At 43.1% G+C, this 26,252-nt stretch overlaps 1 protein-coding gene across 1 annotated transcript in view; it reads left to right on the top strand.

Annotated features, from left to right (window-relative positions):
- Nucleotides 1–26,252, top strand: part of LOC122800743 (maltase-glucoamylase, intestinal-like) — a 1,506,799-nt gene that overhangs the window by 1,367,654 nt on the left and 112,893 nt on the right. The window contains exon 43 of the mRNA XM_044069982.1: nt 14,820–14,876. Coding sequence (XP_043925917.1) covers nt 14,820–14,876 — 57 coding nt within the window. The remainder of the gene's footprint in view (nt 1–14,819; nt 14,877–26,252) is intronic.

The following is a 26,252-nucleotide window of genomic DNA, read 5'->3' on the forward strand; positions in this document are numbered from 1 at the left end:
AAGGCTTCCTTGTGCTTTCCAACTGGTTCTAGAGCAAGTACTAATCACAGGGTTTCAGATGTTTATGCTACTACTGAGAAACCAACTAGTTCTAAGGGAAAATTTGAAGGGCAGACTTTCTGGCAGCTGGACTAGTTTAACTGTAGCCCCACGGTGCTGCACGATGTGAAAAATGCACAAATGCATGCATTTTTAAGCCAGAAAGTTTAAAGGGATAGAAATCAGCCCAAAAAGGCTAATAAAATTACACTTTCAGAGCTGGAAACCACTCCTCTAGTGTTAGGCAGTACAATGCTCACCACTCCCACTGGTAAGCAGTAGGACTTTCCTCTACCACAGCAAGGTCTGGATAGCTCTGAACACAGAAAATAAAGTCCTGAGACAAGCAAAGCCTGGAATCTGGACTATACTAGCTAGAAAAGGCAGGAAATGAGCGAGCAAGCAAGATAGTATTTTTTTTGTTTTTTGTTTTTGGTTAAAACAGGCTAAACAATGCAATGATACAGTAAATAAACACAGAAAAGGCTAACACACTTGAGTGTATAGCCCTAAACAGTAAACACAATTAAAACTCTACAAAATTAGCAATTTAAAACTTTTTAAACTAAGCAAGGCAAGTGCACAACTGAAAAATGATTTAAGATGCCGTAATACAGTAGAATAAGTAGCTAGTCTACATATACAGTATATTCTTCTTCTTCTTTCGACTTTTGCTGGTCAGGGGTCGCCATAGTGGATCACCTGTCCACTCATGATTGGCAGTGGAGTTTTACAGTGTCAAGTTGCCAGCCCGGCACCCAACCTTCCAGAATAGCAGCAAAAACACACTTAAACAATTCAGATGCAGTGCAACCTAGTTGAGTTGTAGCAATATTAAGGCAAATACAGTTTTAATAAATGCACTAAAATATTCTCTATATTTCCAAAATGTTTGAGAAGCACAGTCAGAACACAAGGAGATTCAGGCAATTATTTTTTCAAAGAAAGGGATGAAGGAGGAACAGAAGGAAAGAAACTAAATGGGTTGGCCTTCTCAGATGTTCTGTCTGTATTAGGTAGAATGAGCTAATAACACTAGACTGGGAGGAGTGTCCCAGATCAAATTTACAGTAGGGGCGGGCAACTGCAAAGCCACCAAGTATAACAACAAGACACCAACAGGTAGGGAGGGTGGGGAACAATACTAAAGCTATTAGCCTACATTCTTTTAGACAGTAAACACTACATAAATCTTTATCACAGCAGTGAGCCACAAAATGAAAGTTTTTAAACAGATAAAGGAGCAAGGAGACTCTACAGAATGCTTTTAACTGCAAACAAATCAGTTACCCATGCAGACTAGTTAATAGCAATAAAACACAGTAAAAAGTATGCAGCAGGCAATAAAATGTGCTATATATAAATTGTTAGAAGCATTAACCAGTATAAATAAGCCAAAAAACTGGATACTTATTGTTATATATCTCAGATCAGAGTTGTAGTCAATGCCCCTCCTCCACTCTGCTTAGTGTGTATAGACAGAAATCCTCTCAAAGTTTGGGCTTAAATACCAGAAGATACGACCTAAGACAACTTTAAAAAAAAAAAAAAAACTCAAAAGAACCAACCCCAACTAGCCAGCAGCCAATCAACACAATCCTGCCAAGAAGGTAAAGAAAGGCTTCTGCTAATTCACATTTGACATTAAGTAGACTGCCATTTATGTGGTAGTTCATGGGTACAGAATTTTTACCAAAGGAGATGACAATGCACTTTTTGGCACTGAGCTTGAGGCCATGCCTCTGACACCAAGCATTGGTCTCAATGAGGCTCTTCTGTACGATGTCCACATCATTTGGGGACTCGACTATGACTCCTAGTTTGCAGTCATATGTGAACTTTGTTAGCCAGAGGCCTTCTGTGTTAGCCTGTACTTTAGAGACGTAGATAGCAAACAGGAAAGGCCCCAGGAATGAACCCTGTGGTACTCCACTTGTCACTGGTTTGAAGTCAGATTTGGAGTTTGCACCTTTTACAGTGTGGGTTCTGTCAGTGAACCATGGCAACCCATCTTGTGACATAGGGATTTATACCTAGTTTAGTGAGTTTAGCTATAATTCCAGAATAGGGGATGGTGTTGAAAGCCTTGGCGAGGTCAAGACAAGTTGTGTGAACCACCTTACCCTCGTCTACGACTTTGATGACTGCCTCAAAGAAGTCGATCAGGTACAGAAGGCATGATCTGCCTTTCACAAACCTGAACTGGGTGGGGTCCAGAGTTTGGAGGTTACCAATGTCTTTGTTTATGAGTTCCATGATGATACATTCCTTGGCCTTGCAGACAAAGTTCATCAGGCGATAGTATCCAGGATCAGTGGTGGCTCTCCCTTTGTGAAGTGGGATAACTGTTTCTGTGCCCCATTCAGTGGGCACAAAGCCTGATGTGAGACGATGATTGAACATGGTGGTAAGGTGGGGAGCCAGTTTGTTCTGAAGTTGGTGTAAAACACAGCCTGGGATCCCATGGATGCTGTGTTTTTGGTTTTAGAGAGTGCAGCTTTTACTTGCATAGATGTGATTACAGGGACTCTGCATTCTTCCTGTATAGATATGGGCCCTTTAGGGGGTGATAGGGGGGGAAAGTTAGCACTGAACCTATTTGCCAGGATGTTGGCAATATCAATTGGTTCTGTAATTTTTGTGCCGTTGTGCTGTAACTCAGAGCAGATTTGGGTGTTGATATTGAGATTCTTGACTTAGCTATAGAATGCTTTGCTGTTGCCCTTATAATCAGTGGTGATTTTGTTTTCGTAGTTAGCTTTGGAGGATCTTATAAGGGATCTCAGCTTCTTACTGGGGCTGACTAGGGAGCTCCTCCATTCATGGGATTTTACTCTCTTTTACAACAGTTTCTTCCTTTTGTTGTAGAGTTTGTTTATGGCAGGGGACCACCAGATTGGATTCCTTTTTGTGGAGGATAGCATCTTCGTTCTGTTTGGGATAGCACAATCCATGCACTCATGTAAGTGCATACAGAATACATTTATGTAGGATTCAGCAGTCGTAACTGTATTGTCCATCTGGATGGGTGTCATTAAGTTCACCACTTCTGTCTTAAGAAGCATAAAGTTGGCTTTGGAAAAATTTTTTACCGTGGTTTCCTTAATGGTTGATGGGGGCAGGATGTGGATTTCTAGGGTTCTTAGGTTCATAGGTAGATACTAGGCTATCTGCCCTAGGGCATTTTTAAGCCTAGCCAGAGTGTATTTGGCTTCCGCCTCCCTTTTAGATTAGCCTACTGTGCCTCTAAAGTAGGTCACAGAAGGTACCCTTTTAAGATTAGTTTACTGTGCCTCTGTCTAGCAGGGACACAGGAGAGATCCCAGGGATGAATTTGCAATTTCCCATCCACGCGTCCAAATTTTGCTTGAAGAGGATCAGCGAGGGGCTATATCTAACATGAATTGGGATTCTATTCCAGAGTGAGGGGCGGCTCTGGGAAATTAATCTGCCCCTCCAGCATGTCCTATTTATTTTTGTGCTGAGGTTTAGATCCCTGGAGCATGTAGCTCTAAGGGACTTGGATTTTTTGAGGTGGAGCATGTCCATTAATTCTGGGTTTGACATGGCTTTGTACGTCAGGCATAGATCGCCTCTGAGTAGGCGGTAAGCAACTGAGTAGAGCTGGAGTTTCTTTAGTCGAGCTGCATAGGACATCTGTTTGTAGCCCATGATCCTCTTGGTGAGGTACTTTTGGGGTCTCTCCAGTTGCTGCAGGTGTCGGGTAAGGTACATCCCAAAAGGAGCATTGTATTCAATTATGGGCCTGATGAGTGACGAGTAGAGGGGCACAATGACCTCTCTTGATCTAGATGTGAACCCTTTCATGATAAGGTGGGCTATATAGAAGGTCTTTCTAACCACTTTGGCAGCATGATTATCAAAGGAGAGATTACTATCTACGTTGGTCCCCAAATCTCTAATTACTTCTTCCATACTTAATAGATTACCACCTATGTGGTAATTTGTGGGCACCTTGTTTTTCCCAAAGGGGATGACTATGCACGTTTTAGCATTTAGCTTGAGGCCGTGGCTCTGGCACCAAGCATTCGTCTCTGTGAGACCCTTTTGGAGGATGCTTGTGTCAGCTGGAGATTCGATTATGGCCCCCAGTTTGCAGTCATCTGTGAACTTTGTCAGCCATAATCCCCCCATTTTAGCCTGAACCTCAGAGAAGTATATACCGAACAAGAGCGGTCCCAGAACTGAGCCCTGTGGGACGCCACTTGTAACTGGTTTGGATTCGGACATGGCACCTGTGATTCTGACCATGTGGGTTCCACCTCTGAGCCAGTTTGCAACCCATCTTGTGATATAGGGGTTGATATTTAAGCTGGTAAGCTTATTTATGATGCCCAAGTGGGGTATTCTGTCGAAGGCTTTTGCGAGGTCCAGGTAGGCTGTGTGGACTACCTTGCCCTCATCTATGGCTTTGGTAACTGTTTCAAAGAAATCAACTAGGTTTAAGAGGCAAGATCTGCCCTTAACAAAGCCGAATTGGGTAGGGTCCAGTGTCTGGTGGCTCCCAATGTCTTTCTTTATGAGTTCCGTGATAATACGCTCCATAGCTTTACAGACCAGACTAGTCAGGCTTATGGGGCAATAGTTTCCGGGGTCCGTTGTGGCACCACCTTTGTGGAGTGGGACCACTGTAGCTGTACGCCATTCTTTGGGTACATATCCTGTAGTAAGGCTAAGTTTGAACAGTGACTTAATGTGAGGGTTCAGTTCTTCTTGGAGCTCATGTAAGACACAGCCTGGGACACCGTCCGGTCCCATAGATGCTGTGTTTTTTGCTTTGGAGAGGGCAGCTTTTACCTAGTGAAGCAACGTGGCTTGTCGAGCATGTCATCCCAGGCTGACAGACACTGGATCCCCTTTGAATGACACCAATACTTTAGCCAATTGTTGAAACTGATCATTTTGTCTTTATACTGTGGCATCATTCTTGGTGAGGCAAGATGCTACTCAAGGTCAGGGTCATACCAGCCTGGGCTATGTGGACAGAGAGCTCCTCTATGTCTCTTTTCATGTAGTCCAGGGAGGTATGTCTCAGGTCATTCACACCAGCATGGACAATGATGGAGTCATACTTGTACTTGCTTTGGAGTGACCTGAGTGCTTGCATTATGTGGTGGATCCTGGCACCTGACAGGCAGCTTACAGTGACCTTCTCCTTGTTCAGTCTGGTGAGCGGGACGTCAGTGTGCCGGACAATAGAGTCCCCTATAACAAGTGTATTTGGTGTGTTGTTTGGCCTTAAGGGCTGTGACTGTGAGGCACATTGATTTTGTGAGATATGTGATTTGTGGGTATTGTTGAGGGGTGTCTGTTGCTTGGATATCTGCTTAGGAGGTCTTTGCTGTTTAGGCAGATTTTTATTTAGAGCCTCCGAGTATGTTTTTGTGTGTTTATGTGTTGGGTATGCAGATGCAATAGGTCTGTGTGAGACTGGATTTGTGGTGTGGGTGGTTACCTTTTCCTCCTGACTGACTGTGCCAGTCTTGGGTTGAGAGAGCTCTGCCTCCAGTTCGGCTGTGTAACTGCATCTATCACATGTATTAGAGTTTGTTGGAAGGAGGAGAGGGTTGTCTGTGTACATAAGGCAATTGTAACATTGCCTCAAAATTCCTAGATTCACCAGCTGGACTGGAGAGTAACCTTGAAACTGACCCTTGGACATACCAGATTAGTATAGGGAACTGTTTTTTTACTGATAAGATTAGGGAAGGGAACTGATTTTTCACTTGATCAGGAAGGACCGATCGGGAGTCTAATACTTCTGAGTAGTCAAGGAGGCTGATTAGCTTATGGTCATATCTGACCAATGAGTAGTTGACCAGGTGTGGAACACCGGTCACTCATGTTGGCAATGACTAGGTCTAGGATACTGTTGCTCCTGGTGGGAATGTGGAAAAGTTGATCCAGGGCATTGGAATTTATGAATTCCAGAAAGCGCTGAGTGAAGGAGTTGGTACATGAGAAGTTTTCCAGTTAATTGTGGGGTAGTTGAAATCACCCATTATTAGGGTGTTTGGTTGAACCTAATATTTTCCAGTATATCAGGAAAAGAGGAGTGGGAATCCTGGGGCATGGTGGGGGAATCTGTAGCAAGCTACAATTTGGATTGTAGTTTTGACCAGAGTTAGTTGCACTTGGATAACCTCGGATGCATTATGCTGCGCAACTAGCCGGGAGGTGTGGATATCCTTAATGAATATGGACACACCTCTGCCTTTAGTGTTCTGGTCCAGGTTAGATGGCCGAAAAGTGTGGTATAAGTTATGGCCTGGTAATGCAGGGGTGCTCTTTAGAGCCTTGAACCAGGTCTCAGTCACTGCACAGATATTGATGTTCTCCATTTTAAGGAATGCCGCGAGTGAGTGCATTTTGAGATTTAGATGTCTAGCATTGAGTAGCATTACCCTCGGTTTTTGCTTGCCTGTTCCTGTTACGGTGGTGAATTTGTCATTTGAACCTTGTCTAAAAAAGGCACTATAGGGGCATCAAGACCCTTAGCCAGTATCCGGAATCCCACGGGCGACAGGTGCAGGCCATCTCTGGCAAAGCATCGTGGTCTGTCGACCATGTCATCCCAGGCAGACAGATACTGGATCCCCTTAGAATGACAGCAGAAGCTTAGCCAAATGCTGAAGTCAATAATTTTGTCCTTGTACTGCGGTATCATTCTGGGCAATGACAGGATGCTTCTTAAGGCTAGGGACATACCTGCCTGGACTGCAAGATCAAAGAGCTCTTCCATGTCTTTTTTCATGTAGTCCAGGGAGGTACGTCTCAGGTCATTCACACCAACATGGACAATGCCAGAGTCATATTTGTACTTGTTGTGGAGTGACCTGAGTCCGTGGGTTATGTGGTGGATCCTGCCACCTGACAGTCAGCTGACAGTAACCTTCTCCCTTTTTAGTCTGATGAGTGGGACATCAGTGTGCCTGACTATAGAGTCACCTATGACTAGTGCGTGTTGGGTACGTTGTTTTGCCTTATGGGCTGTGGTTTATTGGCACACTGAGTCTGTGGGCTATGTGCCATTTGGGTTGTTTTGGAGGGTGGAGGTTGCTTGCGTTTCTCCTTTGGAGGTCCCTGTTGCTTGAGCAGATTATTATTGAGAGCCTCCGCAAATGTTTTTGTGTTTCTATGTGTGGATTTTGTCGGTGTAGGATTTTGTCGGCCTGTGTGATGTGGTGCAAGTGTTTACCTTCTCCTCTTGACCGTCAAGTTCAGTCTTGGTTGGAGAGAACTTTACCTTCAGTTTGGCTAGGTAAGTGTATCTCTCACAGGTTGAGGTGTTGGGTGGTAGGAGGAGAAGGTTGTCTTTATACATGAGGCAATTGCTACATTGCCCCAAGATTCCTAGATTCATCAAATAGACAGGCAAGAACACTGGGAGATGACCCTTGGACATGCCTGAATAAAAAACTACTTTCCTCTAGACAAGCGAGGAAAGTGAGTATAAGAGTTGTTTTTTCTCTAAGCAAGTGAGGAAAGTAAGTACAAAAACTGTTTTCCTCTAAGTAAAGAGGAAGGTTGAGTGCTGTAGTAATTTGTAGCTTATTCAGTGCTAACAACAAGTTCTGAACAAGTGCTGAGCATGAATAAGCAAATTCAAGTGGTAAAACTAAGAATCTGTACCTGGATCTTGTGGTAGATAGGCTACCTAGTGCTTACCACTCGCACTGATAAGCTAGAATGCTTCCCTCCAACACAGAAAGGCTTGGGGGGCTTGGAACTTTACAAACAGTCCTGGGTACAGCAAATCTGTTTCTGGACTAGACTAGTTACAGGAAAGGTGGGAAACAAGTGCAAACGTGAGGTTTTAGCCCAGGTGGATTTATATATCATATTAGTAAACCAGTCACAATGTCTAAGTTGTGTCTTAGTATTTTGACAGAGAAAGCAAGGATGAAAAGATAACTGAGACTCGTGCTACAAATATTTTTGTCCGCTATCTCACAGCTGAAATGGGCAGCCTATAGGTAATGACTGTGATCAATATTTAATCTGCTGCCAAGTGTGTTTTGCCACCATTTCAGAATTACAGCTTTAGCTTTCATCCTCTCTCCATCCCATCTCAGTCTAGACAGTTGCTGCATGTCCTCCCCCTCCAACCTTTTCATCCCCTCTGTCCTTTTGTGGGTTATTCCAAGCACAACATAGAGGTGAGAGCAATACAGTACACTGTACATGGCCAATGATCAGTTTGCCAAAAAGGCACCATGAGGAGCCACTTGCCTAAAATGATACAGACTGGACTGGCTGAGTAGTCAGTATGTAACCTGGTCAGAAAGGCATTTCAGAATAATTGGAGTGTTCTGCTGTTTCAGTGGTATGTAGTTTGTTAGCTGTACAATGCTGAGTTCATTCCTGGTAGACATATGAATCATGTTAATAAACTAGAAAATGTCTATGAGGTGTCTTGGTATTTTGTGTGGAAAGTGGAGCTGACAGGACAAACACATGACATGAGACTGAATTCAGATGGGGGTTATTAAATTATGTGGGATATGAAACTGTCTGGTTTTAGCTCAGTTTCCATTTAGAGGTAAAATACTAGGACAGATTTTATACTCAAGGACTACATAGATTCTCAACTGTTTCTCAACAAAAGTGTAGGTGTTTACAGAAAGCTTTAATTTATCACACTGAAAAAAAATATGTTGTAGTCTGCTATTAATGGATTTTATGAGTTGAAAGGTTGTTGATTTTCACACAGGTAATAATATTGTACATATCTTTGTTTCTCCCACCTACAATGTTCAAATGTTGAGAGGTAGAGATAGGTCAAATTCCCTTGTATGGGAATATGCTTACTGCTAGATGATGAACACAATCCATCTGTAATACCGCTTAACTAACTCCTTGCAAACTGTTACATACTATAATTTCTAACACTATGTAGATACACTGCAGCTGACTTGGTCAAAGGGAACTGTCTTATATAAGAAGATAGATATGACATTGCAAATGGAACTGTCTTAAGTAAACAGATGTCTTAACTGCAAATTGAATTGTCTTATGAAAATATTTTAAATATGCATGTACATTTCATTGATTTTTAATGATACTTTGATATTTTTTGATTAGTTCTGTGATATTGTCATATTATATTCATTAATATGTTATCTTTTCTGTACGTTTATACTCTGATTGTGATTGAAAAGGGTTAGTATACCAGCTCACTTACCTGGTTATTAAACTGTTAAATAAAGAAATAAAATTATTAACGATGATGAACTATCGCTCCATTAGCCTGACGAGTCTGATATGCAAAGCTATGGAAAGCATCATCATGGACCTAACAAACAAGGATATAGGGAATCTCCAAACTGGATTCCACCCAGTTCGGTTTTGTGAAGGGTATTTCATGCCTGCTCAACTAGGTCAACTTCTTCGAGTCAGTCACCAAAGCTGTGGATGAAGTAAAGGTGGTTCATACAGCCTTCCTTGATCTGGCCAAGGCCTTTGATACCATTCCACACTCAGGAATCATATAAAAACTCACTAAGATAGGCGTCAACCCCTGTATATCACTAGGTGGGTTAAAAAATGGCTCACAGGTAAAATCCACAGTGTGAAAGTAGCTGACTCCAAGTCAGACTGCTGACCAGTCACGAGTGGAGTTCCACAGGGTTCAGTCCTGTGTCCCCTCCTGTTTGGTATCTACTTCTCTGAAGTCCAGGCCAACACGAGGGGACTCTGGCTGACAAAGTTCACAGATGATTGCAAGTTGGGAGCTATTATTAACTCCCCGAGTGATGTTGACATCCTACAGAAAGGGCTCACTGAGACCAACGACTGGTGTCAGAACCATGGCCTTAAGTTCAATGCCAAAAATGTGTCATCATCCACTTTGGGGAAAAACCCAGTTCCCATAAATTACCACATCGATGTTAGTACACTGAACACAGAAGGCATTATAAGAGATCTGGGAACACAGGGTTGAGAGCAACCTCTCTTTTTACCACCACATTGCCACTGTGGTCAGAAAGTCCTTCTATGTGGCACATCTCATTACTAAGGGTTTTGCATCCAGGAAGAAAGAGGTCATTGTCTCCCTCTACTCTTCCCTCATTAGGCCAATCATTGAGTACAATACCCTATTTGGCATGTACCTCACTAAACACCTGCAGCAACTAGAGAGGCCTCAAAAGTACCTCACAAAGTGGATCCTAGGCCTTAAACATTTGTCCTATATGGACAGATTAAAAAAACTCCAACTATTCTCTGTCTCATATTGCCTAGTTAGAGGTGATCTCTGCTTGACTTACAAAGCCATGTCTGACCCAGCTCCGTTAGAAATGCTACATCTAAAGAAATCCCAATCCCTCCACACCACACACTCCAGAGACCTCAACCTCATTACAACAATCAACAGAACATGCTGGAGGGACAGGTTCATAACCCAGAAACTGCCCATGTTATGGAATAGACTTTCCATACATGTCAAGCAGAGCACCTCACTAACCTTCTTCAAGAGAAATCTTGATAAGTGGATGCGAAATAGAAAGTTCACCCCAGAATCACTCCAGTGGCTTTACTCGACAGAGGCACTGGGAACTAAGGTCGGGTGGCATGATGCCAGGGTAATTCTATGGGCTAGGCTTGTTAAGGCCCAAGGGCCATTAGCCTAGTACACACCTATGAACCTATAAACCTATTAATTAAATAAATAAACCAATATAGTGACACATCAGTGCATCCCACTTGTGAATCACTCGAGGCACTCCTTAAAATGGAGAACATCGACATCTGTGCAGTGACAGAGACCTGGTTCTAAGCTCCACAGAGCACCCCTGCATTACCAGGCTATAATTCATACCACACCTTTCGGCCACCTAACCCGGAACAAAGCACTAAAGGTGGAGGCGTGTCAATATTCATTAAGGATATCCACACCTCCAGTCTAGTTGCACAGTTAATGCATCAGAGATTATCCAAGTGCAACTAACTCTGGGCAAGACCGCAATCCAAAATGTAGCTTGCTACAGACCCCCCACCATGCCCCAGGATTCCCACTTCTCATTTCTTGATACACTGAAAAGTATTAGGGTACAACCCAACACCCTAATAAATGGGCGATTTCAACTACCCCACCATCAACTGGGAAAACTACTCATGTACCAACTATTTTGCTCAACGTTTTCTGGAATTTATAAATTCCAACACCTTGGGTCAACTTATTCACACCCCCACCAGGGGCAGCAATATCCTAGACTTAGTCATTACCAACATGGGCAACCGGTGTTCCACACCAGAGGTCAGATCCGACCACAAGCTAAACACCCTGGACAGCCACATCCCGCCCCCACCCTCAATTAGGGAAACCACCGTAAAAAAACATTTCCAAAGCCAACTTCAAACTTCTTAAGACAGAAGTGGCAAACTTCATGACACCCATGCAGATGGACAATAGAGGTATCACTGCTGAGTCCTACACAAATTCACTTTATAAGCACTTACACGAGTGCATGGATCATGCTATCCCTAATAGAACCAAGATGCTTCTTCTTCTTTCAGCTTTTTCCCAGTTAGGGGTCACCACAGTGGATCATCTGTCTGCTCATGATTGGCAGTGGAGTTTTATGGTGTTGAGTTGCCAGCCCGGTGCCCAACCTTCCACAGAAATCACACACACACTCACATCTAGGGCCAATTTAGAGTGTCCAATCCACCTACTGCATGTCTTTGGGATGTGGGAGGAAACCAGAGCACCCAGAGGAAACCCACGCGACCACAGGGAGGACATGCAGACTCCACACAGAAGGCACCCCAGCTGAGAATCAAACCAGAGAACCTCTTGCTGTGAGGTGGCAATGCTAACCACTGCACCACCGTGGCCGCCCAATAGAACCAAGATGCTATCCTCCAAAAAAAGGAAGCCAATCTGGTGGTCCTCTGCCACAAACAAACTCTACAACAGAAGAAAGAAACTGTTGCAAAAAAAGAGTAAAATCCCATAACTGGAGGAACTCCCTGATCAACCTCAGTAAGAAGCTGAGATCCCTCATAAAATCCTCCAAAGCTAGTTACAAAAACAAAATTGCCACTGACTCTAAAGACAACCACAAAGCATTCTATAGCTATGTCAAGAAGCTCAATGGCAACACTCAGATCTGCTCTGAGTTACAGCACTATGGCACTAAATATACAGAACCAACTGATATTGCCAACATCCTGGCAGATAGATTCAGTGCTAACTTTATCCCCCTCTCACCCCTTAGAGGGCCCAACTCTATACCGGAAGAATGCAAAGTTCCTGTAATCACGGCTGCACAGGTAAAAAACACACTCTCCAAAGCCAAGAACACAGCATCCATGGGACCTGACAATATCCCAGGCTGCATTCTACATGAACTACAAAATGAACTGGCACCCTACCTAAGTACCATGTTCAATCATAGCCTTACCTCAGGCTTTGTGCCTATTGAATGGCGCACCGCGACGGTTATCCCACTCTACAAAGGGGGAGCCACGATGGACCCCGGGAACTACCTCCCATTAACCTGATGAGCCTGGTCTGCAAGGCTGGAATGTATCATCATTTAACTCAAACAAAAACATTGGTAATCTCCAAACTCTGGACCCTACCCAGTTTGGATTTGTAAAAGGCAGATCATGTCTCCTAAACCTGATTGACTTCTTTGAAGCAGTCACCAAAGCCATAGATGAGGGTAAAGTGGTTCACACAGCTTATCTAGATCTCGCCAAGGCTTTCAACACCATCCCCCACTCTGGAATTATAGATAAGCTCACTAAACTAGGTATAAATCCCTATGTCACAAGATGGGTTTCCAACTGGCTCATGGACAGAACCCACACTGTGAAAGTAGCGGACTCCAAATCCGACTTCAGACCAGTGACAAGTGGAGTACCACAGGGTTCAGTCCTGGGTCTTCTCCTGTTTGGTATCTACTTCTCTGAAGTACAGGCTAATACAGAAGGTCTTTGGCTAACAAAGTTTGCAGATGACTGCAAACTAGGAGCCATAATCGAAACTCCTAACGATGTGGACATACTACAAAAGGGCCTCACTGATACAAATGCCTGGTGTCAAAGCTATGGCCTGAAGCTCAATGCCAAAAAGTGTATTGTCACCCCCTTTGGTAAAAACTCTTTACCCATGAACTACCACATAGCTGGTAGTCTACTTAATGCCAAAAATGTGATGAGACCTTGGGACACAGGTGGACAGTAGTCTCTCCTTTAATAATCACATCACCACAAAGGTCAGGAAATCCTTCAGCGTGGCTCACCTCATCATAAAAGGTTTCTCATCCAGAAAAAAAGAGGTCATTGTTCCCCTCTGCTCATCACTCATTAGACCCATTATAGAGTACAATGCCCCTTTTGGTATGTACCTCACAAGACATCTACAACAACAGGAAAGGCCACAGAAATACCTCATAAAGAGGATTACTGACCTCAAACAGATGCCCTACGCAGACCATCTCAAAAAACTCCAGCTTTACTCCATCGCATATTGCCTACTCAGAGGCGATCTCTGCCTAACATACAAAGCTATGTCAAACCCAGAGCTGTTGGACATGCTCCACTTAAAGAAATCCCAATCCCTCCAAGCTACAAGCTCTAGGGACCTAAACCTGGTCACCACAATAAACAGAACATGCTGGAGGGATAGATTCCTGTCCCAGAGACTTCCCATACTCTGGAACAGACTACCTATCTATGTCAAACAGAGCTCCTCATTAGCACTCTTCAAGAAAAATCTTGATGATTGGATGGGAAATAGGAAATTCACCCCAGGGGTCACTTCTGTGGCTCTGCTCAACAGGGGCACAGGAAAATAATTTTCTTGGGTGGCGAAAGCCAGGGTACATTTTTGGCTAGACTTATATAGGCCCTAGGGCCAATAGCCTAGTACTTACCTATGAACCTATGAATCCTGTGGAGTTTTTATACAATTCAGTACATGTTGTAATACTTTTCATTTTAATACTCGGTCTTGGGATATAAACCTGTTCTGCAGCCATCATTAGAATGGTTTGGAAGGACAGGCACATCTTGCAGAGGATTCTGCTGTACCGAAAGTTTCCCCATCCATGTAACAAATAGTTCCATATTCAAACAACTTAGATCCATAGATGGGAAACAGAAGATTTACCCCACTATTGCTCCATTACTGGTAATGGACAAACGCAGCTTCTAAATACTTTATCCAATGCATTGGTTCCCTTAAAGTATCTATGGAAAGATCCCAGTTATTTTCACTACGGGTAGTATATAATTATTGACCATGGGATAGGTAAGGCCAATATAACACCAAATGTAGTAAGTTAATTCAAGCACCAAAAGGAAAGTTGATTAGGATTAAAATGGTATGCAAGGACAGGTAGTATATTACTTAACCAAAGGAACTATAAAGCTTAACAGGTGTTGTATTATTATACCTTCTAAATTAGTTTTGTTGTTACCTGCAGATGGTAGCTTTCTTTATCCCAAATGAATTATAACCAAGACGTCAGCATGCACCATTAAATAATATCATCTCTAAAACTTCTAGACAGCAGATGGATGAGGGTGTGAATACTGAATGCTTCTACATATTCAGTCACTTCACCACTGTGTACAAGCACAGTTTGTGTGTAAAATGCTTTAATGTTATGAAAGTGCTGCTTTATAAAGATTGCTTATGTGAAGAAGATCAAGAAGTGATTTGTTTACTTAAAAAGGTTTAATTATTGTGGTGTAAATGCATCAGTTTGAAAGGTTGCATAAAGATCAACTCTTTTTCATTTCAGAATCAATACACAGTACTTGGTTATTTTCCAAACGCCCGATGGTTTGACTTCTACAGTGTAAGTAAGAACATTGCAGATGTTATATGGGATTGTTTAAATTTTCCATTTCCATGGATTTCAAGTTTCAAAACTAAAAGAGAAAAGATAGTAAATATCCAATGCCTGTTGATATTCCATTTTGTTGTTCTTTCCTTTCATTCTATCCAGCATGGCAAACAATAATGAGATTATCTTAATGTCTTAATTCATTCTAATTGAAAAAGTTGCACAATCATATGAAACATTTTGCACAAATAAATGTAAATCTATAACTTATTACAAGAAGCTATTACTTGTATCCATCATGCTATAATCTGCTATTCATTTTATAACAAAATATTTTAATTTGTTTTATTTTTAACTAAAACAATGACCAGAATGTCAAGTAAAAATGTAGAAGGAATCCCAGAAGACAAAGCAGTAGCATACTTCTTTCAATAAAAACAAACCTTGACAACAAATGGTGAGCGCTTTCGCACCGAAGTGCTTCTTCAGACAAACATCATCACAGCAAAACACATTTATATAGTAAAACAGCCAGTCATCAATTATTAAAATGAGCCATTATCACTTAACTAAATCCCTTGATTTTAGAATAGGTCTTAAAGAAACCCTGTCATTGAGGCCAGGTTTTCTTTCAGCACCAAACCTCAAAACCCACTGAAGTTCTCTCTGTTCAGTATAATTCTGTAAATCACCACCTCTGGGATTGTTAAACACTACCTCCATTACTTTAAAAACAAAACTATGTTGCAAGTCCAATTCTAACACATGTTTAGCTAAAGCATTTGTAGCATCACACTTTTTTATGGCATAAAGGTGCTCACAAATCCTCTCAAAGAGCATTCTATTAGTTTCCTTGCAGGTAGCTAAATAGACCAGGTTTTTGGTCTTACAATTAGCATTAACTTTAAAGAAAAAAATGTGTCCAGAGACAGGATGTATAAATTCATTACTACCCTCTATATGAACACAATATCTACAGCCACAGGGACAAGTCCCTGTAAAAGACTATGATCGGGGGAACTCATTGTAACTATCTCTACAACAGAGACGTTGTTTCAAAAAATGTTTATTTTTATAACTAATAAGGGGTTTCTCACCTATCAAGTCTCTAATACCAGAGTCTGAGGTTAGGATGCCCCAATTAGAATAGATAGCATCATTGACCTGCTTAATGTCACTAGCAAATGACAGGGTCAGAGGAATATGTCCACCTCCCTGTGGACATGATCTCCTATCAAAATAGTCACCATCTTCAGAAATGTATGGCTTAGCCCTCCCCATCCAAAGATTCATGACTTCTTTTGTCATTGTGTCCACTTCAACATTACTATAGCCTCTGGTCAGGAACTCATTCGAAAGTGTACCCAAATCTGCTAGAAAACCTTCAGTATTATTCAATCTTGGCATCCTCATCCCTTGTCCCTTCAAAACATTCCTGTACACATGTGTTGGATGCATACTATTGCGCTGTAATAATGTGCTCTGTCTATAAGATTTTCTAAAAAGCCTAGTTATAAAATTACCTGTGGCTTCCTTATTAATCTTAACATCCAAGAAAACTGCTTCTTCCAAGGATAAAGAAGACATGAACCTTAGAAAGGAGGTGGTACTTTTCAAATAATCCAAGAACTCATTCAGCTGTTGGTAGTCACCCTTCCAAAAAAGTATGACATCATCAACAACCCTTCTGTAAAATATAACTGAAGTATTGTAATGAGTACCCAAAACATAGTGTCTTTCTCAATGAGCAAATACCATACTGGCGTAGCTATTAGCACATGACATTCCCATAGCTACGCCCTTTTTCTGTAAATAATATGTATTCTGGAACATAAACACATTTTCAAGAATAACTTCCAAAAACAAACACAAAAGATCAATGTGTTTCAAATCATAACCACTGTGTTTTAACAAGTGTTGTTTAACCATAATGAAGTTAAATGCAAACTTGCAGTACTGTATTTTAGTCTTCTGATAAGTGCAAACTTGCAGTTTTAAAAATACTGTATTTTATTTTTTTCTGTTACCTAATTATTTCATTGAATAGTGTTCTGTGTATCTCTCTGCAGTTAGTTCCCCTCCCTGTTCTTGTCTTGGTGTTAGTGTTGGTGGCTCTGGAATTGCCTGCCCCTCCTGTAAGTCTGTATTTGAACACTCCTCCTGGGTCCATCTCATTTGCTCATTTAACCGAGTACAGTGAGATCATATTCTGAGTCTAGTGTTCACTCTACTTAATACAGAGAGAAGATTTGAGAAGGCCAACCAACTTAGGTTCTTCCTTCCTCTCTCCTTGCACTTTACTACAAAAAAAAAAAAATAATTGCACTTTATTCATCTGCTTTTACTGTATTTGTGTTTCCTCCTACTTTATTTTGCTTTTGCCTCTTATTTATTCTGCTGCATTTATTACTGCTTGGTAGTAGCCTGATCAAATTGTAGCTGTTATTCTAAGTCTTTTGGTTTAAGCACGTGGGCTTCATATCAGTTGTTTTACATTAAGAAGGTTTGTGGTCTGCACTGTTGTGGCAGGACAGGTAGCTTACATCCTTCTAGATGGGAATTGCTGATTGAAGGCTCAGTGTCTGTCTGCTATTCTAAAAGTGTATTAGTTCTGGTTTAAGTACTTGGGCTTCAGGCCACTTATTCTACATTAAGGAGGTTTGCGGTCTGCACTCTTGTGGGAGGAGATGCTGGATTCTGCCCTTCTGCGCTGGGACTTTCTGGTCACAGGCTTATTGTGCCTGCTTATTTGAACTGTTTCTTACTGAAATGGGTGTGCCTTGTTGCTGTAGCATAGACTAGATTTAGGCCTGCTGAATCTAGCTTTGTTTGTATAACTTGAGCACTGATCCAGGCCATTTTTTTTGGAGAAGTTCCCCTGCACCCTAGTGGCAGGAATGTTCATTTAAAACTTGTCTGATTGAAGACTGCTGGAACAGGGCTCAGTTTTGAGCTTTTTTCTGGTTAATTGGGTAACTTGTTTAAATCAGTTTTCTTTTGTTTATATATATATATATATATATATATATATATATATATATATATATATATATATATATACATATACATATATAGACACATATACACATATACATACACATATACATATATAAAAAAGAAAATTGCACTTTATTCATCTGCTTTTACTGTATTTGTGTTTATTCCTACTTTATTGCTAGGGGCATTGACTATAACTCTGATCTGAGATATATAACAATAAGTATCCTTTTCTGTGCATTTAAAGTGTTTTTTTGATTGTATCTGCTTTATTTTCGGAAAAAAAAAAAAAAAAACATATATATACTTGTTTCCCACCTTTCTACGCTAGTAAAATCCAGTTTTCAGGTTAGTGCTGAATTCAGGGCTGTGTTACAAATCTCTGTGTTTGCCCATACATTACTTGGATAGAAGGAAGTTTCTCTGTTCACCTGTGAGAGAGGGGAACTTTGAGCAGCCTATCTGTCCATGGAGGAGTTGTTTCAACCCAGAAATTAGTAGTTTATTGGCCATTTTAGCTAATTTCTATCTCTTTCATTTCCCTGCTATAAAAACCGGTTTTGCGCACTGGGCAGCATTGGTTAGCTAGGGTATAACTATTCCCGGCTCCACAAAGTCTCCTCTTCAATTTCTCCCTTGGAACTAGATAAACTTTCAACTTACGCATTCAAGCCATTCGTTTCTCAGCTCAGCACTTGCTCAAAACTCATAGCAAGCACTTATAAACCCTAGCACTAGACCCCCCTATACTGTACAGAAGGACAAGGCTCTCTATTCGACTTTACCAGCCAATCAGTAAAACAGTTCACTGTACCTATCCAGGCATGCCCAAAGGGCAGTTTCAGGTGTATTCTCCAGTCCAACTGGTGAAGCTGGGCATTTTGAGATAATGTTACAACTGTCGCATGTACACTGATAACCCTCTCCTCCTACCACCAAACACTAATACATGTGAGAGATGCAATTATACAGCCAAACTGGAGGCTAAGCCCTTTCAACCCAAGACTGGATCAGACAGTCAAGAGGAGAAGGGATATACTTGCATCACAAAACCAGTCTCACTTAGACCCATTAAACCAGCACCGGCAAAAAACACACAAATACACAAAAACATACTCTGAGGCTCTAAATAAAAATCTGCAAAAGCAACAGAAAGCTTCAAAGCAGACATCCAAGCAACCTCCACCTCCCAACACAAACCATGAAACACATACTTCACAAAACCAGTGTGCCATGCAATCACAGCCCTTAAGGCAAAATAACATACCCAACACACTAGTGATAGGTGACTCTGTAGTCAGGTACACTGATGTCCCACTCACTAGGTTGAATAAGGAGAAGGTTACTGTTAGCTGCCTGTCAGGTGCCAGGATCCATCACATAACACAAGGACTCAGGTTACTACAGAACAAGTACAAGTACGACTGTCATTGTCCATGCTGGTGTGAATGACCTGAGCCATACCTCCCAGGACTACATGAAAAGAGACATGGAAGAGCTCTCGGATCACGTAGCCACTGACCCTGAATAGCATCCTGCCCTCACCAAGAATAATACCATGGTATAAAGAAAAAATTATCAGTTTCAACAATTGGCTAAGTTTCTGGTGACATTCAAACGGGATCTAGTGTCTGTCCAGCTGGGATGACATGCTCGACAAGCCACGCTGCTTCACTAGACATGACTTGCACCTGTCACCCTTAGGCTTTTGAATACTAGGCAAGGCTTTTGCCATCCCCATAGTGCTTTTTTTAGGCAAGGCTCAAAAGACAAACCCACCACTGTAAATCGCACAAGTAACAAAAAACTGAGGGTAATGCTACTCAATGACAGAAGTCTAAACCTCAAAATGCACGCACTCGAGGCACTCCTCAGTATGGAGAAAATCAATATATGTGCAGTAACAAAAACCTGGTTTAAGGCTCCAGAGAGCACCCCAGCACTACCAGGCCCAGGCTACAACTCATAGCATACATTTTGGCCACAGTGCCCAGACCGAAATACAAAAGGCGGGGGCGTATCCATATTCAAGGATACCCACACCTCCAGGTTAGTGGCACAGCACAATGCTTCAGAGATCATCCACTTGTAACTAACGAGAGGCAAAACTGCTATTCAAATTATAGCTTGCTACAGATCATCCACCATGTCCCAGGACCACCATTCTGCATTTCTGGAAACACTGGGAAACATAAAGGACCTACAAAACACCCTAATATTGGGTGATTTAAATTACCCAAACATTAACTGGGAGAACTGCTCAAGTACTAACTCCCTTGCCCAACATTTCCTAGAATTTATAAACTCAAACGCCCACCAGAGGTGACAACATATTGGACCTGGTGATCACCAACTTGGGCGACCGGTGTTACACACTGGAGGTCAACCCCTCGCTGGTTTGATCCGACCATAAACAAATCATTTTGGATATCCACATTCTGCCCCCACCCCATGGACAAAGAAACCACCTTAAAAAACTTTTCAAAAGCAAACTTCATGTTACTTAAGACCAAGGTGGAAAGTTTCAAAGCCCCCATGCTTAAGGATAAAGCTGTCCAAGCTGCAAAATCCTTTACTAATGCATTCTACGGGCACCTGCAAGAATGCATGGATCGTGTTTTCGCAAGCAAAACCAAGACTCATTCCTCCAAGAAAAGGAAACCAGTCTTTAGCTATGTCAAGAATCTAAGTGGCAATGCTCAGATCTGCTCAGGGTTAGTGCAGAATGGCACAAAATACACTGAACCGACTGATATCGCCAACATCCTGGCAGACCGGTTCAGTGCAAACTTTACCCCCCCCTCACCCCCAAAAGGGCCCATAACCATACCAGAAGAATGTAGAGCCCCTGAAATCAGACACTCAGGTTAAAACAGCTCACTCCAAAGCCAAAAACACACCATCAATGAGCTCAAAGATGAACTAACCCCTCACCTAAACACACTGTTCAAACTCAGCCTCTTTACAGGCTACATGCCCACAGAGTGGTGCACAACAACGGTTATTCCGCTCCACAAAGGTGGAGCCACAACAGACCCCGGGAACTATCACCCTATAAGCCTGACTAGCTTGGTCTGTAAGGCTAAGAAACGCAGCATCATGGAATCCATTAACAGAGACATTGGGAACCTCCAAAAACTGAACCCTACCCAATTCAGCTTTGTTAAGGGCAGATCATGCTTCCTAAACCTGGTGGATGTCTTTGAGACAGTTACCAAGGTTTTAGACGAGGGGAAAGGTGGTACACACAGCTTACCTAGACCTCACAAAGGCCTTCAACACCATTCCCCATTCTGGTATTATAGACAAACTCACTAGCCTGAACATAAACCCCTACATCTCAGCTGGCTCAAGGACAGAACCTACATGGTGAGAGTTGCAAGAGCTAGGTACAACTCTAAACTGGTTACAAGTGGTGTTCCCCAGGGCTCAGTCCTAGGACCCCTCCTGTTTGGCATATACTTCTCAGAGGTACAGGCAAGCACAGGAGGTCTATGGCTGACCAAGTTCACAGATGGCTGCAAATTAGGGGCTATAATTGACACTCTGGCTGACACAGACATCCTCCAAAAGGATCTCACTGAGACGGATACCTGGTGTCAAAATCATGGCCTCAAGCTAAATGCCAAAAGTTCATAGTCATCCCCTTTGGAAAAAACAAAGTACCCACAGACTACCACATAGGTGGTAGTCCTCTAAATACAGAAGACATAAGGGATCTGGGTACCCAAGTAGATAGTAATTTCTCCTTTGATAATCACATTGCCAAAGTGGTTAGAAAATCTTTCTATGTGGCCCACCTAATCAAAAAAGGGTTCACATCCAGATCAAGAGAGGTCATTGTGCCCCTCTACTCATCACTTATCAGACCCATCATAGAGTACAATGCCCCATTTAGGATGTACCTTACAAGACACCTGCAACAGCTGGAAAGACCACAGAAGTACCTCACCAAGAGGATCACTGGCCTCAAACAGATGCCTTATGCAGCTTGACTGAAGAAACTCCAGCTGTACTCGGTTGCATACTGCCTACTCTGAGGTGATCTCTGCCTGACATTCAAGGCCATGTCCAACCCAGAACTGAGCTATTGCACTAGAAAGAGAACACGACTGCCTTTCCTACAATATAATTCTCCTGTTTAACTAGATTTAGTAGTTTTTCCCTTTATCTAGTTAATATTACATGTTTACAAAAGCTGCCTGCATTCACCAGTCAAGACAGCTAGACTATTTCCATATACTAGATAATATATGCCAGATATAACTGCTGTCCAAGAGATACATATTGCTCAAACTGAACATTATAGACTAGCTGCAGTTATCAACACAATAATTTCTACAGCTCATCTGTTAAAAGATGGGGATGTCTATTTTTTTCAGAGGTAAATATGAAGTACATGTCTTAGATAGCTTTATCGAAGGAAATGGAGCAACGAGTGGAGTTATTTTTTATCTGGGATAGTAAGTACTAACTTTGTCATGTATATACCTCAGACCATGTGTGTAAGCTAAGGAAGCACCCTGTGTTATGAGATATGCAAGATAAACTTACAAAAATTCTAATCATACTGGAGGATGTAGATTGTACTAGCAGACCCTCAAGCACAAGTATGCAAAGCATTCCATGCATATCCACTTGGGTGAAACACATTAAGTAATTGTCGTGGGATGAGATATTGGAAAACTTGGATAGTAAGTCTACCTTTGAAACTCCTTTATTCACTGTAGATATATGATATCTATAGCAGCATTAAGAGGGTAATTTTGACCTGTCTGCTCAAAATGTTTGCATTAGTTAAAAGGTCTAATGTTAAGTTGACAATCTCGCCTTCATTCTTGCTGGATGGGTTCGGAGCCGATCCTCGGCTCCGACTCGGCCAATACTAAAGCTCGAGAGCTAATTCCACCGGCTCGAGGCTCCCCTATATCCCACAATGCTAGGCGGTAACTACTCAGATCTCGTTTGCCGCTATAGCTGACGAGGTGCGCTTTTCTACCGGCTCAGGCAGGTTAGTCAAATTTACCTTTAGGTACTGCTAATAACCCCCCCTTTTTAGTTCTAATACATATCCTTTAGTTTAATTTTAACTTTTAGATATATCGACCCCTATTTGTCGAACCCTTCCCTTTTTACCCTTGTTCTAGGCCTTCGGCCCTTCCCTCACCCTAGTCCCTTATTAGATTAGTGTTGTAGGGGCTTGTGTGTGTGCGTTTCTGTATTAACATTAATATTTTATTTAATAATTTTTCTGTAGAGAGTGTCTGGATTGTGTTTGTGTGTGTTAGCCTCTCTTTTTTCACTATGTCTAAAGACAAGGTCTCAGGCTTCAAGAAGTGTAATTCGTGCTGTCAGAAAATGTCTGACAGACGGTCACACTTCTTGTGTGTATTGCCTGGGGCCTTTGCACCTGCAGGACTCTTGTGCTTTTTGTCATGGATTTAGCCCTAGAGTCCTGCAGGAACGCAAGAATAAGCTTATCTTGCGGGGCTTATTAAAGCCTGAAGGCCCCCCGACTCAATCTGTGTCGGGGAAGCCTTCGAAAACTTCCAAGCAGTCGGCTCCTGCTCCTGAGTCGACTGCTGAGAAGTCTAAGCAGGCTTCAACATCGGTTCCGGCTGGAGCTGATGTTTCTAAGCCTCATACTGTTACCTCGGCTCCAGCTGGAGCCGAGGCTGATAAGACTTTGTCGGCTCAGATACCCTTATCGGAGCCACATTTGAGAAAGAGGTCCAGGTCCCCCTCTATAGGATCCGTGCACTCTGCGCCAGGATCCCCTCTCCTTTCGGAGCGAAGTCACAAAACTCATTCCTCTCGGTCTTCCAGGTTATCAGACCATGATTTGCAGAGGGTGGTGAGTAGACTTCTCAAGTCCAAGGCACTGGCCCAAATGCTGCATAGCCCGACACAGTCAGTGGCTATTCCCGTTCCCCAATACATTCCTCCTCCGACTCCTTCGAGTTCAGAGCCAAGGCTTGTCGGAGCCATGACTGTCGGTGCGTCGGATCCAATACCTTCCATTTCGGCTCCGTTGTCTGCCCCGATCTCCTCTTTGGAGGGATCTCTGCGCCGAGCTTCCCTCGTCGGCTCCAAGGGGGCGAGTGGCATCGGACCCTTGTCCGACCCTGCTCTCCCTCTCGGGGCTTCAGTGTTGGTGAGTTCGGCTCCGACATCGGCTTCGGAGCCGTCTGTCGGTGCAGGGGGAGGTCCTTGTCTCTTCGGAGCGAGGGCCTTGCCTGACAGGGGTGCCTTTGAGGTCATGCGGAGCGTGCTAGAACCAGGTTCTGCCCCACAGTCAGCTCCTTCAGCCCCTCCATCTACAGTGTCTACAGTGATTTCTACTCACCCCCTTGTCCCAGACCACAGAGAGCCAACTCCTCAAGATTCCCCATTGGGAATTTCCTCCTCTTCCGAGGCCTCTCCTGACCCTGCAGGAAATCCCCCAAGGAAGAGGCAGTGCAAGAGGAAGCACATTGACTCAGGGGAGTCAATCACCTCTGACACTGACTTAGAGGAATCCGAAGGGTCTCCTTGATCCCCCTCTGAGGATGTCTCCTTTGCTGACATCCTTGAGATCCTGAAACAGAGGGGGAACTGGCCAGCCCTTAATCCTTCGGAGGATGAGTCAGTGTATCTTGAGGCGTTTGGTTCTCGCCCTTCTACCTCCTGGGTGTTCCCTCCCTTTGACCCCCTTATGGAAGTGGTGGCAAGAAAGGCTTGGACGGCTCCTGACTCAGTGGAACCCACCCCGAGGAGACCATCCAAATTTATTACTGCCCCCAAAGACAAAGTTTTTATCCAAAGGTGTCCCTGTTGATGCCATGGTGGTGGCTGCAGCCAGAAAGAAGGAGTTAGCTGATCCTTCGATTCCTGTCCATCCTCCTAATAAGGAATCTAGGACCATGGACAGGTACAGCAAGCGGATGTTCTCGTCAGCGACCTTTTCAATGCAGTCGCTGAACTACTTATGCCACTTCACTCGTCTCCAAAGAGACTTACTCAAGGATATGGGTGAACTGATGAAGGATCCTACAGCTGAGGGGTTCAAAGACACAATGAACTCCCAGTTGGCAACCCTAAATTCCATCATTAACTCCTCCATGCGGCTGGTCTCATACGCAGCAGATGGGGCGAGTAGAGCCGCAGGCACAGGTGTTGCATTATGAAGGCACGCCTGGATGCGGCTTTGCAACTTTGCGGACCCTTTCAAGGCGTCCTTTACCAATTCTCCCTTTGATGGATCATCCTTGTTTGGTCCACAGGTGAAGGATACATTGACCAGGTGTGAGGTAGAAGGTAAGACTCTCTCTGCTGTAGGAGTCCGTTTTTCTACCCCTTCTAGACCCTATCCCAAAGGTCAAAGGAGAAGAAAGATGTGGTTCTGCAAACAATCCCAGGGAGTCTCATCTCACGCACAAGGCAGATTCCCCTCTAGAGGCAGAGGGGAGAATAAGAATAGATGCCGCCCTAAAGGCAGAGGAGGTCCGCAAAACCAGTGTAGCAGAGAAATGTTCTCTGACAAACCCTTTCAGCACCCCTGAGGGGCTGCCCGGCTGTCCACCTTCGGAGGCAGTCGGGGGAAGGTTATCACTGTACCCAAAAGCCTGGCTTTCCCTTACTCAAGACAAATGGGTACAGTCAATCATATCCGAGGGTTACAAAATTCTCTTCATTCACATTCCAACCCAACCAAAAAGATCCCTTCCAGATGTTCCACCCGGTCTAAGGGAACAAGCAGCATTAGAAATTTCAAAGCTGCTATCAAAAAGAGTCATCCAATCAGTCCCGGCAGACCAGCAAGGATCCGGAATCTACTCCAAATTCTTTTTGGTATCAAAAAAAAAAAAACAGGGGACTGGAGACCCATACTGGATCTCAGCTACTTAAACAAGTTTGTCAAAAAAACGAAATTCCGGATGGTCACGCTACAGTCCATTCTACCCTTCTTGGGTCAGGACAATTGGATGTGCTTGATAGATCTTCAGGACGCATACTACCACAAAATGAACAGACGCTGCAGGAGATATCTCCGCTTCAGGCTGGGAGCCAGTCACTACCAATTCAGGGCCCTGCCCTTTGGTCTGACTACAGCCCCCAGTGTGTTCACCAAATGCATGGCAGTGGTCACGGCTCACTTGAGACGTCAAGGATTCCAGGTGTTTCCGTATCTGGACGACTGGCTTACTGCCACCACCAGACATCAGCTTCTCCTATCCAGGGACTTCACCATCCAATCTTGTCAAGCTCTAGGCATTTCAATAAATTTCGAAAAATCTGCCTTGTCGCCTTGTCAGTCTATTATTTTTATAGACGCCACCTTAGATACACGGACTCTTTCAGCCAGACTCACAGAGCAGAGGGTGTCAGACATTCGGAACCAAGTGTCCCTTC

The sequence above is a fragment of the Protopterus annectens genome, chromosome 4.part1 (genome assembly GCF_019279795.1).
Source record: "Protopterus annectens isolate FY-2018-M chromosome 4.part1, PAN1.0, whole genome shotgun sequence".
NCBI lineage: Eukaryota > Metazoa > Chordata > Ceratodontiformes > Protopteridae > Protopterus > Protopterus annectens.